Source organism: Columba livia, chromosome 2 (genome assembly GCF_036013475.1).
Source record: "Columba livia isolate bColLiv1 breed racing homer chromosome 2, bColLiv1.pat.W.v2, whole genome shotgun sequence".
In the NCBI taxonomy this organism is placed as follows: domain Eukaryota; kingdom Metazoa; phylum Chordata; class Aves; order Columbiformes; family Columbidae; genus Columba; species Columba livia.
In genome coordinates, this window is record NC_088603.1 from 43,851,372 (window position 1) to 43,869,308 (window position 17,937).

General features: G+C 42.2%; 1 protein-coding gene and 1 long non-coding RNA gene across 2 annotated transcripts in view; both read left to right on the forward strand.

Annotated features, from left to right (window-relative positions):
* The window catches only part of LOC135578472 (uncharacterized), a 63,044-nt gene extending 57,517 nt beyond the window's left edge, over positions 1-5,527 (forward strand). Inside the window, exon 3 of the long non-coding RNA XR_010470128.1 lies at positions 5,452-5,527. This is a non-coding gene — a long non-coding RNA (uncharacterized LOC135578472). The remainder of the gene's footprint in view (positions 1-5,451) is intronic.
* A 6,300-nt stretch (positions 5,528-11,827) lies between these two features.
* Positions 11,828-17,937, forward strand: part of TGFBR2 (transforming growth factor beta receptor 2) — a 59,939-nt gene continuing 53,829 nt past the window's right edge. Inside the window, exon 1 of the mRNA XM_065051609.1 lies at positions 11,828-12,072. Within this exon, the coding sequence (XP_064907681.1) occupies positions 11,979-12,072 (94 nt within the window). The 5' untranslated portion in view covers positions 11,828-11,978. The remainder of the gene's footprint in view (positions 12,073-17,937) is intronic.

Consider the following 17,937-nt stretch of genomic DNA (forward strand, 5'->3'; position numbering starts at 1 on the left):
GCTCATTTCATTTCAAGCCAACTGCTGTTTCTGTGCTGCTCAGTGAGCACAGCCCATTCAATTTTAATTTTGTTACAAACAAACAAAGATAACTAATAACATACGCTTTAGAAAGACTTTTCTTCCTAGAGCAAGATATTTTCCAAAACCCCTTGCAACAGAGAGCTAAGAGCAAAACCTGTTCTAAAACTCTTGTAGATCCTGTGGAGTGCTGCGCTCTGTGTACTCTGCTGTCCTCTCCTTCAGACAACCAGTGTTCTAAGCCATTCAGTGCACCATCAGTTCTCATCTGCTTGGGTTGGACCTGGGTTTTACACAATGGCAGAAACACAAAAATCATTGCCTTGGAATGGCTTGTGAAGCCACTCTCATCCATTTCCCTGTCTCAGCACTCAATCAGTTAGAGGAAAAACCCACCACCACAGAAGCAACTACCAGAATGTGTGAGTTAAACCAAACAAGGACCTTTTTTGGACATGTTTATTGAATTAGTACTAAACAGAGAAGGCTGTGTGTCTGATGAAATAAAATGTTATCACAAAATGGAAATTTCCACAGATCTAAGGTGTCTGATAGGCAACAAAATGTTAGACATGTAGGAAAATTCCTGAAAATTCCAGTTGGCATTGAATTTACCTGTATGACATAAATGGCTTTTTAAAATCAGCATCAAGAAAGCAAAACTCCACTGACTTCAATGGGTCAAAGGTATGGCCTGAAATTTTCTACATACAGAGTTTTCAAAAATATCTCGAAGTGGTGCTAAACCAGAGCTACAACCCCAGACCCCAAAGCTTTGAGGAAGTTTTGGTTGGAAGACAGGCTTTGCAGCTGGGCTTTGATCTGAATGGAGCAAGCCAAACGTAGGATGAGATCTCCTGTGAATGCTGAAGAAAATTGTGTTTGGATCCAGATTAAAATTTTACGATTTGGGGCCCATGTCCTGAAATGGTGTAGATGAAGGCCAGAAACAGCTGCCTGCTGCAAAAAGAGACAGAAAGCGCCCCACCAGCTGCATAGTGTAAGCAGCCCAGCTGCCTGTGTACAGCAGCATCAACACGTCAGGGGTAAGCCCACAAGGAAGTCTCTGCGGTAAACTGCTTTGCAAAAGCTGAAAGTGGTGTGCATGCTTTGTAGCACAACAGCAGAAGGTTATTCTGTGGCTGCTGCAAAACAACCTCTAATTCCTGTCTCCAGCTGCAAAGTTAGCATTTGCAAAACGTGCGTTAGGCTTTGAAACTGAAGTTCATGCTGATTCTTGCATATTGGCTCGCAGGCTGTATCAGCACCTGCCAGTTCTCAGCTGTCACCACTTCTTTCACACCTGGAAGCTCACGTGGCAGGTCTGCGATCGGCACTGAGTTACAAGTAGTAAGTGGTGACGTTAGCATGCCCCAAATGAATTGCATTTGATACTGCAGACACCTTAAGAGTCATCGACATGAAAAGAGAATGCAAAGAGAATGGTGCTTGTACATGAAAAGCCATGTAGAAGAAAGCATACTAGAGTTATGAAGTGCATGTATCATTTACGGTGCTTTCTATCTGGGAAGTAAAGTCTGCCTTATATACCTTAATAGAAAAGACTCATCCACACTGTGGGGTAGTAATTGTTAATTCCATGTTGCACATGAGAAAACATGTCCACAGAGGCATGAGTTATCCCCTCTCTTGTCCCTTCATGTGTTACACACGAAAGTCAACAACAGAAATAAGAATAGATGAACATCTTTGTCTAAAAATCTGCTCAATGCTGTAAGTAAAGGGGCTATTTCATTTTAGGTCATAACAATCGCTCATGAGAAAATAAATGTACCTGTGCTTCCCAGGGGTCTCTTTCTCCACTGTGTATTCCAGCTGAGGATCTTCAAGCACTTCACAGGCAGTAGTGTGTCTCTTAGTCTGTGAGACTCGGGCTTCCTCTGATCCCTAGGAAGCTCATATGGCTCCCAGGAGAGAGGAGCAGGCTGTTGGTGCAACTGTGATAATTTGTGGCTTTATAGGATTATTACAACGGAAAAGCAGGGGAAAAAAACTCAGGTCTCTCTAGCGCAGGAGTGTCGAACTAATTTTCACCAGGGATCAGATCAGCCTCACAGTTGCCTTCAAAGGGCCAAATGTTGCTGATGTAGTTACTGATGTGGCTGATGTGGCCCCCCATGAAAATGAGTTTGACACCCCTGCTCTAGTGGTTACCTCCAGTCATTGTCTCCAGTGGAAGATTATAAGATAAGTTATACTTACAGCTGCTTGACTTGCAGTTCAGTGAGGTGAAGGTCTGAGTGTCTGTGTAAAACAGGCGAAGTGGTACCTTGCTCCCTTCATCACCTCCATGAGCTGCCTGCATTCTGGTTGCCAGTGAAGTCCTTTCAAAGGCATGGCTTCTTTCACCATGAGGTAGGTGGGCAGTAACCAGAAAACAGGAAGGCAACAGAGCTTGGTTCTATACTCCAGCTGTATCATGCAATAGAATCACAGCTGGCACCATTTGTCATGACATGTGGAAGGAATTGTGACTTTCAGGGGATGTTCTGCATGACTGAAGGCTGTTGGAGCCTGTGTTCTAAATGACTGGGATGACAGCCATGTCTGGCTTGGTATGGGGAAGGGAAAGAACAATACTCGAGCCGTGTAAATTCGTTCTTGGCCAGATTCTTATTGTACTCACCGACACCCAAGAGGATGAACAACATCAAAATTAATCAATAAGCAGCAGCTAGATACCTGAGTTCTTAAAGAGTCCAAGACAGCACTTATTCCACGTTTTTTCTGTGTAGGAAGTCAGTGATGAAAAGCCTTTTGTCAATGATTATGTGACTGTGGCACCAGCAAACTTTAATTGCAGTACTAAAGGCAATTCAGTGCTAAAAATCGTGTTTCCTTTTTAAACTCTCTTGCCCACTGCAGCTAAGTAAGGAAATAAATTAAACAATGACCTAATAGGTGTTTTAGATTGATGTTTTTTCTTCAATCTTTATTGGTTTTAAGAAACTATACATGAAATACTATGTAAAAGCTTCCACAACAGCCAGGGAGGGTGACCCATACAGCATGAGCAGGGATACACACCCCAGCATTCCTTCAAGGGGCACAGTAACCCAAAGCGAGTATGTTAAACACCACCAGTCAGAGCTGGTGCCCAGCAAGCTGGGCAGTGGGCTGAGCTGGCCGCTGGCAGGAACTCAGAGAGACCAGAAATAGCAACAGGGAGACAGAGAGAGAAGACTCAGGAACTGGAAGGAGCAGGTGATAGGATGCACTGCTGGCAGGGGGGAAGGCAGAACAGAAGGGAGATGCTCTGAGACTGGAACATCCTGCTATAGCTCTGGGTTATGGTAAACATCTACTGGTGTTTTAACTTCTAGTTTAGTTACATGTAAGACAGGTCTTCACTGTAGTCAGTATGAGCTCTGGTAACCTGAATCTGAGTGTGAAAATTAGCCTAATCTACCTTTGTCCCCTCTGGCTCCCCCAGGAGACTGTGTCAAGCAAGTCTGAGAGTGGGTCTCCGTGCACCATTCACCTGAGCTAATCATTCCACCCCTGGGAAGGGTGGAAGAACTCACAGTCAGGGCAAACTGTAGGTCAGGACTAGAAGATGTACAGCAGTCTCATGAGTGAATTTGTGTCCTTTCTGCAAATCAAGCATATTTTTGCAGTGAAAATAGGATCTATGCTCCCTGATATGTCACTAAGTTTCACAAGCAGGTGAGAGAGGAGTGGAAACAGGTTCTGCACAGAAGGCCAAGCTCATTCGGCAATGCCAATCCCTGTTCAGCTGTACCTGCAAGGATCGCATACGTGTATATGATTGCACTGGTAGAAAAACTGGAACTCAGTGCCATGGCTTTTTGCAGGGCTTTACATATCAGCTTATCAGCACATCTGAGAATAACTAGAAGAAATGGCTGAGGGCAGTAATGGAATAGCGACCAGCCTGGGCTAGGACTCTTCATCGTGGTTAACAGGGCAAATAGAAGAGCTGTAAAGCATATTACGTCACTCCCATTTCACAATGCCCTTTATTCTGGGCTTTAACTAAAAGACACTATATGAGACCCAGAAGTTCTAACACTGATAAATTGAATGTAGTTGTTACTAGTTGTGAAACTAGTAGTCAGGAATTTCTTCTGAATGAAATACTAATATGCACACACAAATGCACAAGCAGAAATACTCTTGAAGAAGCAGCTTCTTGAGCCTAAGAGTACCATAGTTTGAAATAGCAGTAGTTGCAAAGATGTTAAAAAAGAAGTATTTATTTTTAAAATAGCAGTATGTAATTGACATCCAGAGGAAAAGTCAATGGGGATAGAATAAAACCCACAGAACAAATAAACTGAAAGAGAAGAAGAAAAGATACATTAGAAAAATAGGAGAAATAAGCAAAAGGAACCCAAGGAAATGAGGCAAAAAAAGGCAACAAAATGAAGAGAGGACAAGCCAATTCAGAACAGCATGTTCTTCAAAAGGAAAACATTGAAATTATATAACATGCAGAGAGTTGTAAATTACTTTTCATTTGTGATAGAGATTACTGAAGTAAATTTTTCAATCTTTTCTTATATTTTAATCACAATAAGAAATCATCAAAGAAAGGCAGAGATGAAACCCAGGCTAATGGTTACGGCAAGCAAATAGCAAGTGCTATGAAAGCTCTAAGAAAATTCAGTCTTACTTCAACAAGATCTCCTCACTCACTAGTGGGCATCACTAGAGCTTCCAGTACAACATCCCATCCTATTGCCTGGCTGCCTTGTTTGCCTCACCATAAAGCCTATAAACTCCTCAGTGTCTGGAAAATTTTTGTATTAGAAGGGCAGGAGTGTCCCTCGGGACAGGAGTGTTCCAACTGTCACGTGATTCAGAGATCAAATTGTGGCAGCCCTGGACAAGATATGTCCTTATCTATATTTCAAAGCATGTGAAGATGCAACAAATACATTCATCCCTCATCAGTCTCAATTGTACCTCAATTTGTAGCAGGCAGGAGAATTACCAAATCACTTTCTCCAGCCACAGGTCACCAGAGACACAAAAGTGTTCTTAGAGACAGGGCAAAGTGAAGCAAGAAATGTTGTGCACCTTTGTATAGAAGGGAAGACTGACTTTAAACTTGCAATGCTCATTTGTTCCCTCACTGTAGTCAATATCTGGACATAGAACCTGAGGAACTGACGCTCCAGAAATGCCAAATTGAGAGAAAATGCACAGTGTTATTTCTCTGTAGACGATGGAGTCAATCATGCATTTTTTGTAAACTGCAAAGCATCTAATTCTCGGTTAGGTTAAGGACTATTTGTAACATTTAAATATTGTAAAAGGGTAATAAAATGGGTGGAAATTGCACTAAAGCTTTCTCTTATAGCCCCTATATTTTTTTTTAGTGATGCAGAGGGCCTTGAATATCACTGAGGCTGAGGATTAACAACCTCTCTCTGATCCTTGCAGAAGTTCTTAATGCCCCAAGGCTTGAAACTACCTACCAGATCGAGTTGTTATCCTTCACACCTATGGAAAGTTTCAGGTAAGCACTATGTAATTTCTACTGCCCAGTAGCATACAGCTACAGCCAGAAATTGAAACTATTGATGATAGCCTGGTTGGTCTTGCTTAAGTTGTGATGAGAAATGTCTGCCCAGCATTCAGGGCTGGTAGGAATGTGCAGAGAGCATCTTCCAACTGGGGAGATGTCATAGCATTTGGAACATGTGGGAGACTGTGTGTGCACAGCCTGGGAATGGGACTCACAGGCTGGTTTGCTTATGGTCTCAGTCACAAGAAAAAGAAAACAGAAGAAGTAAATTATTTTAGCTGAGTTATTGGTAAGCCACAGTTAGCCCATTTGTTCCAGGGTCAGTTCTGTTGGAACAATATTCAACTCCCAAGGCATTCTGGATCCTCATGTATAGCAGTACAGCTTCTGGCCTCTAAAACACAGTAGCCACCTCCTGTGACCACAGATCATAAAGTTGCCTTGCAGATAAAAATTATGGAACCGTGTATTTCCTTCCTGAGAGGAACAGCTGTGCTATCGCAAATAAATTTGTTTAAAGATCCTGATCAAATGAGTCAGTTTAATATCATCAGTGTAGTGCATTCCTGAATAACACAGACATAATCTTCTCCTTGGTGTGGTAGGAGGATAATTTCCTTGGTTTTGGGGCTTTGCGGTTGAAGTATTAGGATTCTTTCAGATTAGATTTAGAGATATACTCTATCATGGATTCACAACTCCCTTTTGTTCCAGTGGAAAAATGAAACAGAAGGGCCTCTTTGTTATGTTACTTAGGTTCTTTGATAGCTTCAGATATTCTCCGAGCCTTGGCATCCAATGTTCAAATTCTTTCTAATGAAGAGCCTAAAATAACAAGCTTTGATGATAATAAATGCTACAAATTATGTGGTAATGGAGAGAAGTTCCATGGGTAACCATATTTTTGAGCAACTTAGATTATGTCCCAAGACTATCTGTAATAATTTGGTTCCATGTCTTTTAAAGATGCCACTTCATCTAGAATAAGTTTTACTACTTCTTTGTACATGTAAAAGAGTTAAGACAAAAGATAGAGGTTACTTATGGAAATGTGTAAGGCTTTTTCCGGATCAGATACCCATTGTGACAAGCACAAGAAACTGGAGCAAACAGTATAAAATTCTCCAAATATCCTTTGCTTTTCAAAAATTGGAATGGAATTCTTCATGTAAAATATTATGTGGTGAGATTAATGGTGCTTCTCACTCCTGGCAGGGCCAGAGGCACCGCAGCAGCGATATCTCTTCTGATACTTACATACTTTTGCTTTCACTATTGGTGGTATTTATACATACAAAGTAAACACAGAACAAGCCAATTCAGTGAAGTTAAAAATGGTTGATTTGCATTATAGCTAAAAGTCGATGATCATGTGAACAGCAGTGCCCTGAGAGTCTAGTGCTAATCTGAATAATATTTCTAAACTTTATTTTCCTAAGTGTCATTCAGGAGATTTGTACAGAAAGCATTACTAAGATAAATCTTGAAGATAACGTTATTCTTGTTGCCTCTGATGTATGCAGGGTTGATAACAAGCTGATTGCCTCCTTCTGACGGATGATTACAGACAACAGATGTTTTAATTTGATTATATCTGTGAGATAAGCATAATGCTGTGTTAAGTCCAAACACTTTTAATGAGTCTTCCAAAGCATTTTGCAATGAATGTAACCTTTTGTAAATGTCCTTGCTTGAGGCTGCATGTGTTCTCATAAGGGTGCAAATTACTAGTAACAACTCGAACCCAGTGATTATGCAAAAGAAGAAAACTGCATTTAATAGTAGCTGTAATTCCGCGCTCTACGATAACCTAAATAAAGAGAGAAATACGATGCAAGCAGTGATACAACTCACAATAGTTTAACACTGTTGCAAAGAGGACTATGTGTTCTTGAGCCAGTGATGCACAGAAGGGGCAGAGCTTTTATCAAGAATGCTAAAAGGCTAATATTCGATGCCAAGCACCCTCAGTTTGAAAATGAGCAGGTGAATGTCAGCATTGTGAATGGAGTGCTGCAGGGAACAGAAGGTTTGGGTTGCAAACTTTGCTTTTGATTTCAACTGAAATGCCAAAGTTTCTCTGAAAGTAAACTTCTTCCTTCACTGTAGTGAAATCAGTGTTGCATGTTGCTCCCATGTTTTGTTTTTATATGTAGCATGGAGAAAACAACAACAACAACAAAATCAAAACTAATTGGCTGCTGAAAAAAATCCAAACCAAAACAATCTGTATCATACCACACATATCAAAGTGGGACATGTCAACATTTCAAAACAGATTTCCCATTTTTCTTTTGAAATGAGGTAAGACAAAACTTTTTCAGAGTCATAAATGTTTTTATTTTAGTCAAACTACTTACTCCAGTTCTGGCATTAACAGTTTTGTCAAGGCAACATCAGCATACTATGTTTCCAATTGCCTTGTTTCATTCCAAACAAAAATCACAGGGAGTAATTCCAGTGTTTGCCAGTCAGTAAAGTATCCTGTAGCTTACATTGTATAGTGTATACAATTCAAACAACGTTTTCTTTAGGATTCACATCATCTAACATAAGATAGCTGAAAAGTAGATGTCTGGACTAACCATGTTCTCAAACAGCTCATGTGTTTGGAAGTTTTAAAAATAGCTAGAGTCCTCTCCATTCTTTGATGACTGAGGGGAATGTAGGTGACCTAATATCTTGCTCCCACCATAATGGCAGTTAACGTTCATATAGCCTTTGTCCTCCATCCTTTGGTCCTTGAACCTGTTCTGGGACTAACTCGCTCCAGTCAAACAAACTAGACTCCGCCTTTAGATGTCGGTAAGCTGCTAGGTTGTCTCAGCCATCTCCTGGAACTTTACTCCGAGGCTAATTTTTAGACAACTGAAGTGAGATGTCCTTGCCCTAATGTTAGCTCTACATAGGCATGAACATTACACTGTGTTAGTGCAGCTGTATAGGCATCATTTAATTCTGAGTCAGTGGATCTGGGAAGGAGCTTGTGGGATTGTTAAACAAAGCAACACTGAAGCTAATAAACTAATCAAAATAATGGCTTTACTGGGCACATCAGCAGTTCTTGGCTGTGGGTAGAATGATTTTGGGTTAAAACCGTATGTTGTGTACAGTGAAATGACAGTTTTTGTAACAATACAACTTTTGTGAAAACTCAAGTGTTCTTCGTATGAAAATAGGGCTGTAGTTCACTTGGGACTTTGACAGAAATATGATACTGCAAGCTGAGAAATGACTGGAATATGAGAGAGATCATTCGTACTCAGTAATCTTTATGGACTGTTTTAAAAGGTGTACCTAAAAATGCAGCACAAAGTACTTAGCTTGTCTTCACCAGGAGGCCCTGAGATACAAGAGGTACTAGATTGTTTGTGTTCTGGGTATCTCTTTGTAAGGCCCCAAAAGAAAACACACACTATTCCAGGCTTCAATATTTTGCCTTTCTGAATAGCAAACTGAAATTAGCTGACCCTTCTTTATCCTGTCAGGCTGGAGTTAATTATTTACTGCTTTAATCTGCAGTAATCTTCAAAGCGGGCCACTTCTTACTTCAGTCAGGCTGAGGTTAAATATTCACAGTTTCAATCTAGAAGTAAGTAATCAACTGCCATCTGCAAAGAGGAAACTGGGAACTATGAACAAGGAAATGGAAATAAACGAACAGCTTAGTCTTGTTTTATATATTTTGGTTGTCCAGGAAATCCTGATTAAGCTGCATTTGGGCCCTAACAGGGAAGCTTATAGCACTCAAAAAGGCAGGACAAGAACTCTTGTTAATAAGCCTGTCTGGTACAAATCTATGAACTAAATAGGGGTTTACCGCAACTTCCAAGTGGACTTTTGGTGGCAAAGTTACTCCTTCACTGAGGATATCCAGGTATGATATATTCCTTCCACCCAAAAACTTTCTAGTAGCACCCACCACTCTCATGGACTCTCTGAACATTCAAAGTGCAGCCATAGCACAGTCCCCACTGCGTGACATATCTGTGGAAATAAATAACAATGCTTATATGGAAATATCAGGCTTCTGCAATTCACTTGTAGTAGACTCCTCACTTACTGGATGACAAGCACTGTATTACCTCATGTGAGAGAGAGGGGTGGTGATGCCAGGCTGCAGTCAGGGATGTGAGATTACTGGGGATTGAAGATTACTAAGAGGTTGTGGAGTCTCCTTCTCTGGAGGCATTCAAGACCCACCTGGGCACATTCCTGTGCAACCTACTCTAGGTGAACCTGCTTTAGCAGGTAGGTTGGACTAGTTGATCTCCAGAGGTCCCTTCCAACTCCAACCATTCTGTGATTCTGTGACCTGAGTACAGCCCTCCTCAAGGCCTCCATCTCTGCAAGCCTCTCCCCTGCTCCCAGACCCTGGATGACAGAGGCTGGTCAGAAGGTGCCCATGTGGGAGAAGAGACATGGAACCTGTGCAAGGGAGAAAGATGCAAGTAAGGCAGAGGCCAGTTTATCAAATTAAGCCTGGATTATAACAGGTGTGAATAGTAACTTTAAACATGTATTTAATGGCTTTTAAGCTTCTTTTCAAATTGGAAGTTATTCACTTAAAACTAACAGGAGAGTTCAGTATGCACAGCCAGCTTCCTAAGCGAACAGCAACTCTTTGGCACCTGCAGCTTGACAGCTACAAGGACAGAGAAGTGTACACAACATACAGTATATACTGATGGGGGTTGAGAAACGCTTTCATTTAAGTGGATTACTGAAAACACATCCAGCTTTTAGCACAGAGCTGGTGCACAGGAGCTGATAAGAACACTCCAGTCTGTACTCAAAGGGGAGTCAAACATTTTTCTTACCTCTGGAAGCTGGTGACAGTGTTTGAGTGAATCTTGACTGCATATAAAGGGGGTAGAGGAGAGGAAAATGCTCTTGGAGAGGTTTATGAGAATTTGCACCATAAACTGGGACTGCACTGTGAAAATATGCATTTAGGGAGTTTTTAAAATTAATTTTACATAAAATCACAATGATATTTTTTATGTCTGTTATAGGCCAATTAGATGCATTATGCAAACATTTCCAAATTCATATAGAGTTGATCTGGGACATCCAGAGCATGATTACATATATTCCCCCTGCGGTCTTAGCCCTTTTTGTGAAATACCCAGATCTGTACCTCTAACTATTTCTGTAACTGAGACAAAAGTGAAACACCAAAATTTGAACAGACACCATCAAATTATTCTCATGTGCATGAGTTTACCTTTCAACCAATGCCCAGTCATTTAACTTGTAGAGGAAGAAAGTCCCTGTGAACCAAAAATGAGTCTCAAGACAACTGCTGGCTATGTAATGCCTGGACTTAATATATTGGCAGAAGGCTCAGGCTGTAATTGGGTTGAGAGTCTAGTGGTTCTTGTAGTCTTCATCTGTGCCACGCAAAGCTGGCATTGCAGGTGTGGTTCTCCTCCCTGCATCCTATGTGCATTTTTTTTTTTTTTTTTTTTGGTCTGAAGAAGGCAAAATCTGTCAAAAGCCAAACCTGCTTTGGAGGAGAATGGAGATGAACTTCATCTGTGACACATGCACAGCATTTGGGAGCAAGTGGTGTGCATACAGCCCATTTAGGAGCAAAATGAAAAAAAAAAAAAACCGCAGGTGACAAGTTCACACTGTCAACTTCAACATCTGCAAGCTGAGTGCCCAGCTAGCCTGTGTGAACGTTTCCTGTTATTACCCTGCCTTCAATTCCCCTGCTTTAGTTCATCTGGGGGTTACATCCGTCTTTCAGATATCGGTTCTGCAGCGGGGGAAACGGGCTGCAGCAGAATCGACGTGGTCAGCAACACGGATGCAAGGAGGAGCTCTAGGACGCCCCTATGCCCCAAATGACAGGACTGTCAAATCCTGGGGAGAAAGGCCCGTTGGAGCTGGCCGGTTCCCATCGACCTTGAGTCCCCTTGCAAACCACACCGACGCTCCGGAGCTGGGGAAAGGGTGGCGGAGCCCAGTCCCCGCCTCGGGAGGGAGGCAGGCGCAGGGATCCCGGCTGCACGTCGGGGCTGGCCCCGACGCGCTTGTGGTGGGAGAGCCAGACCTTAGAGGGGCTGGCCTCTGGCAGATGATTGACACCAAACTGGGTGAGGTTTCATGTTAAAAAAAAAAAAAAAAGGAAGAAAAAAAAAAAGAGAGAAAAAGGGCGAGCGCAGGGGAGGGGGTGACTGTGGAAAGGGGGGGAGAAGGAACTACTGTAAGAGTACGAAAGTCCTGCCCAGCTGTTTGCGAAGTTTAAGATTTCCTGTTTCCCCTGCAGCGCCGAAGTGAAGTTTTCAGTGAGTCACGGGCAGTCCCGAACAGCGGAGCCGTGCAGCCCGCTCCCCCGCCGCCCTGCCAGCCCCGCCGCCGCGGCCTCCCCCGCCGCCCGGCCGCCCCCCGCGCCCCGCCCGCGGCTCGCCGTCTATGCCGATCCGGCTCCGCGATGACTCCCCGTCTGCCGAGGAGCCTGCGGCGGCTGCTTCTGCGCGTTTCCCTCTGGCTCCTCATGGGCAGCTGGGTCCCCGCTCTGCTTCGGGGTAAGTGTGCGCCGGCCCGGCGCTGCCGCTTGACAGTTGCCGGGGCAGGAGGCAGGAGTCCGCCGCGGGAAGGGGGGGACGCGGTTGCTAAGAAAGTTTTGAGGCTGGAAACATTTCGGGAGGGGTGAGCGTGTTTGTTTATTGCCCTACTGGAAAGTAAGCGGGGAAGAAAGGACTGGGAATGTGGAGGTTTTGCGTCAAAAACTGAGGGTCCGTCCCTGGAGGGAAGAGGGGTGAAGAAAAAGAGTTTGGCAGGAAATGCAGCAGGGTCTGGTCCGGCCGGAGGAGCCCGGGGAGGGCAGCTCGGGAGCTGACTGCTGACCCTGGGGGGAGCGGCTGCCCGGCCCCGCAGCTGCTGCAGCAGCTGGCGCACCTGGTGCCGGCCCACACCGTGTGCCCGGGGGCGGCGGGCCCGGGGAGAACCAGCCGGCCGCGGCCCGCGCCTCCCGCCCCCTTCGGAGAATGGTCACGGGTGCAGGATCCAGCCCCCGGCACAGCTTTTGAGATGCCCTCTGGGATGGGGAGCAGCCTGCTCTGCACACTCACAGCGAGAGAGGCCAGAAGGTGCCATGGGTGCTCGGTGGCCCGAGCCGGGCTGTGCCGGCTCTGAGGGCCTGTGCGCGGCCACAGAGCTCGCTGCTGTGAGGCTCTGCAGTTGCTTACCAAAAAAGTTGTTTTACATGCGTGTTTCTGCCTACAGCGGAATTAAGCCGTGATTGTGAGCAGTCAGACTGAGAGCAGCAGTCATTAAGCTTAGTGTTCATCTTGTTTGATTCAGTTTTAATAACGCTTTAGATCCCTTATTCTGTTTTTACCAAGACATCCCTAGGTCGGTTTTTGAGGTTGTGGTTTGCAGTATTCTTCATAAGATAATTTGGAATGTACCAAGAGCTTAAAGTGCTGCTGCAAAAACAAGGTCCCTGCCCTGAGGAGCTTTCCATCTCGGTCCTACCAGTACTTACCCGCATATGTGAACTAACATCTGTAACTGCAACGTTAGGCCCTAAATCACATTGCAGTGCAACAAGTGAACCTAAAAAGGGTACATCAAATTGCAGCACAACTACATATGGAACAGTTTTGAAGAATTAAGTAGCTTTCTGAGATGTTGTGTGATATCATGGCTAGTTTTAGTCTTAAGGTAAGATGTGTAGACCCCCTGACCTTCTACAAACTTTGCTCTGTGCCTTCTGCTTCTCTCTTGTGGTTCATTCGTGGTCAATAATAATCTCAAAATTGTTACTAAAACATAATAACATAAACTATATAGCTCTTGTATAGCTACTGCCAATAGCTATGTACAGTATGAATAACTTCATGCTTCATTAACAATCCTGTCAGAGTCAACAGATTTTACATACCTGCAAAGTTACTCATAGAAGCTTAAGACAGATAAAAACACAGTTTAAGAATAAGACACTATGGTATACCAGGGCTCAAAATTATATTATTTTAAATGTAAGATGTGCAGCTTCTTGATATATATTTTTATTATTCCTGATCAATATAAATCATACTCAACTAGTGATGTCTTTTATTTTGACCTCTGCTCCTTTTTTTTTTGCAGATTCCCATCACAAAAGCATTAAATGAAAAAGCTTCACTTTTGTTAATCTGGTGTTATTTTTTATTATGCTGCTTTTTTTTTTTTTTCACCCACTCAACAAGTATAGACAGTCCCAAACTACAGGTAGATTTTAAAAATGGACATAGCTTAAGAATTTGTTCTTCTTTCTTGTTGTAGGCCCAGTGAGGAAAAAATACAGATTGGTTACAATTCAGCATTTTTCATACCGATCTTCATCTACACCCGACAATAACTAAAACTGAGTGGACTTGTCAGATAATCTATCCTCTAACTCCAGAAGTTGTTTTAGTAGTCACTGCAGGATCCTATTGTATGTATAACAGGAAGAGTTGGTCAGAAAAAAACAGTTCTGTGGGGGCAGAAACTGTGAGGTTTGGATATTGGTTATTATTTGGTATCAAAATGAAAACTAGAGCTACCAAATATTTGGGTGAAAACAAAACAGAAAAACAGCTACTTGCTTGTAATAATCAATAGTTCAGAGGTTCAGTGAGGATGAGGCAGGGGAGATACCAGTCTCAGGAGACCTCAGTTCCCAGATATGCCTACTAGCTAGCTGGTTCTTGCTGGTGAAGAGGTTAATAAAGCTCTGGCTAAAATTTCACTTAGGCATTCTTCACAGCAAAATATTAGATAGGAATGGCACATGCCCATGAAGATTCTGGACAAAACTACAAATTCTTGAGCAGGTCCAATAGGAACTATCTACTTTGAAAAAGATGTTCTCATGTCCTGTAGTACACACAAGTAATTGAAATTTTTTCCATAGAGTAAAGGGACAAGGTATGTTTTTTTTGAATGATTGTGAAAGCTGTATTGAACAGTGTAAACCAACAGTTGCCCACGCAGGAAATTGACACTGCTGTGTCCAAGTGAATAAAAATCTGTAACTTATCTTTGGGGTATCAAAACCAGAAACTTGTTCCTTGGAATAATCTGTGTAATAATTGTTCATTTCTGAGCATCAGGAACTTAATTTCTTCAAACTCTATTTGCATTATTGTCTCCTTAGTTTTTAAAAGCCGTGTCATAGTCAATTAATTTTATAGTAACAGAATGAAATTCAGAGCTTCAGATATTTGCAAGAGGGAAGTATGAGAACAATCTTAGTAACATGGTGGAAACATGTCTGTTACACGATCGAATCTTAAATGCATTCCTGCCCCCCATTAAACTGGCAAATTTCCAGTTATTTCAGGAGGGAAGCAGGAACAGAACAGAGATATTATTGCATTTTCTTCTATTTATGGACTGTCCTGAATTCTAAGACTTTTATACCTGAGACTTTGAAAATCACTTTTATTTAATTGCTATTTTGATTTCCTTGGCATTAACATGCTTCTATGATATTCAGGTGGTGAATTCCATATAGGAATGGTTTCTATTAAAAAATGATGAGCCAGATCTTAAGCTGCTGCGAATGAATATAATTCTGTTAGAATCAGTAGAGTTACATCGAGTTATGGCATACAAGTTTCCTGTAACAGTTTCAAAAGTAATTTCAAACAAAGGGCAATGGAATAATTCAGATTTTTTCATATTCATATTATTTTTTCACTTACATTTTGTAAACACTTTTATATGACCTACATTTAGCCAAGCAACGTTGATTCAAAATGAAGTACTCCTTTTTGGGATTAGTTGTTATGGTTTGAAAGATGCAGTGTGCTATAATGGTGGCTGATAAAAGTTGTCATTGTGACAAGGTTAATTCTGAGCTTAGGAGTGAAGATGGTGGTGTCAGGCTCTTAGCAGAAAGAAAATTCTTCCTTTTTTTTTTTTCTTGTGGTGTGTGTGGTGGTTTTTGTTTTGTTTTAGTTTTTTGTTGGGGTTTGGGGGGTTTTTTTTGGGTGACTTTTTTTTCAAGACAGTTTTTAGAAGGGAGTTGGTTTTTTGAGGGAAAAGAGCATAGTATCACTGTAGCTCCACTTGTTGGAGTTTACCATGCTTATATTTCCTCTGCAGGATATTTTAAAGATTATATTTTGCATTTGTGGCATAGGAAATCTTTTTTCTCAGTAATGTATGTCTGCGCTGTATGCGCTTTGCTAGCATTCGCTTTGTATCGCTGTCACTCCTCTTACCTCAGAAGGGCTGTGCCTCATGGTATAACAAGAATGTGCAAAAACCAGCTGGTTAGGCCCAATTCATTACTCTCTTGAATTCTGCATAACAGGGTGCATTTGTATCAGATGGATATGAAATGTCGCTGGTGCAATGACAGATTTTGGTCCGAAAGTGATCCGTGCAGTCTCCACGCTGGCTGGCTTGGCTATGGTTGAGTGTTGGTGGCACAGTGAAAGTCAGGGCTTCCAGCCACCCTTGTGGTGCTGGGATCAGCAGGAGGGAGGTGAGTCTCTCCAGTCCTGGTCTGCCTGTGGTCCCTGCAGCTTCTCTGGAATCTGGTGATCAGAGGGACGAAGGGATGTCCTGAGGCGGGTGGGAGGCCAGTGGTGCAGTGTCTCCTTTGCCACGTAGGAGCCCTTTAACTTGGGAAATTACCAGGTAGGCACATCCCAGGGACATCAGCTAGTTTGTGTTACCAGTGCATTGCAAACTCAGTAAAATGGACTAAGATATCAACCATTTCTGTGCATATGCTGGAGAGTACAAGGGATTTCCAGCATGGAGTAGTGGAGAGATGGTCCTGTTACAAAAAAGTTGGCTGAGTCCTAATCTAAGAGATTTAATGCTGAGATTTTGATTTACTTAACAGGTCTTAAATTTTAGCCTTAAATTTTTGGGGGGTTAGAGGTTTGATTTGTTTGTTTGTTTGTTTGTTTATTTGTTTTCCTATAGGATAATGGGAACTGTTTTTTAAACTCTTATAATCAAGAATAAAATAAAAGGTCATAACAAAATACGTGCACTTTTGTGAACTCAAATTCTGGAAGGTTAAAATAGACCAAAATAAATAAGAAAGAATATGCCTTATTTTCAACAGACTAGTTATAAGTCCTTTTGGAGTTTAACTTCACTGGCAGGTGGAAGTGATAAAAGTTGTGTTAAGAAACAGCAGATAAACTTGTTACTACAAAGGATAGATTGTTTTTACAGCAAGGAGTGGTCATACACACTGGGACTTGGCATTGTAGTTAAGGCAAATGCCGCTGATGTGTATGCCACTCATGGCTTAGAGTTGATACTAAATATTTGCAAGATTGGGTTCTCAATGACCGAGCTAAGTCTTCAATGGTTATTTTTCATACTATGTCTTCATTCTGGCATAAAGACAGAGTAGCAGCACTGGCATTGCTTGAGCACAACCATTTACATCTTACTGCCTGAAAGAACACAGATTTAGTTAGTGTACAGATGTTTAGGGTAAGATATGTAGAGAGAGCAAACCACTTCAAACACCATCCAGTGGTGAAAAACTCATCTAAAGTAGTAGTTAGAGCTATCAAATCTCACCAGGAGTTGCTTAATTCCATTGCTGCTGGTGGCAGCGTGCCATCGTTAGTTTACGTCCATCAGATTCTAGGGATTTAAGCAGAATTTCAATTGGGGCATGTATTAATGGAGTCTGCCTTGCAGTCCATATGGATTCCTGATTCGGGGACTGATGTCCATTTGTCTACACTGCTGCAAAGTTTAGTGACTGTTTCAGATCTTAAGAAACAGTAACATTAGCAGTGGCAGGAGAAGGACATTTGTCCATGTTTGTGCATTTTTTTAATATGCCATTTCCTTGCTCTTTCTCTGAATGCCATTGTGGTTGTTAACAGCTGGAGCTGGAACTACCTGTCCTTTTTTTCATATGGGTTTTAAAGCCTTTTCACCTCTGGGAAGATTGTCTGGGGAAATAGTAGTTTTCCTTTGCTCAAACAACTGGTATTTAGCAAGAACTTCCTGCTGGCATTCATCCCTGAGTTAATCTGGTTAGAATTAGAGGTGGTTGAGAGTTTTTGACACTGTTTTTCATGGGAAAATGCTGATTTGTCAAAACTGAAACAATTTGTGGAAATGTACTAGTTTCCATTAAACTTTCATCAGGAAACTTTTTTTTTCTTTCCCTAGTCCACGGTGGAATTTCTGTTATAGAAAGATAGAGAAGGAGAAATCATCATTAATCAATAATTAGAATAATCACTGGTTGAGGATGAAAGAAAGGCAGGACCAAGTGCCTGGTCTGGCTCATGGAGTGCACATTTGAATCTGGAGCTCCCCCTATCCACCCTCCCTAGGACAATGGATGGCTGTCACTGATGGTGCATGCACGCACAAACACCCCCACACCCGCCACTTCAAATTATTTTGGCTTCACTCTAGTGGTG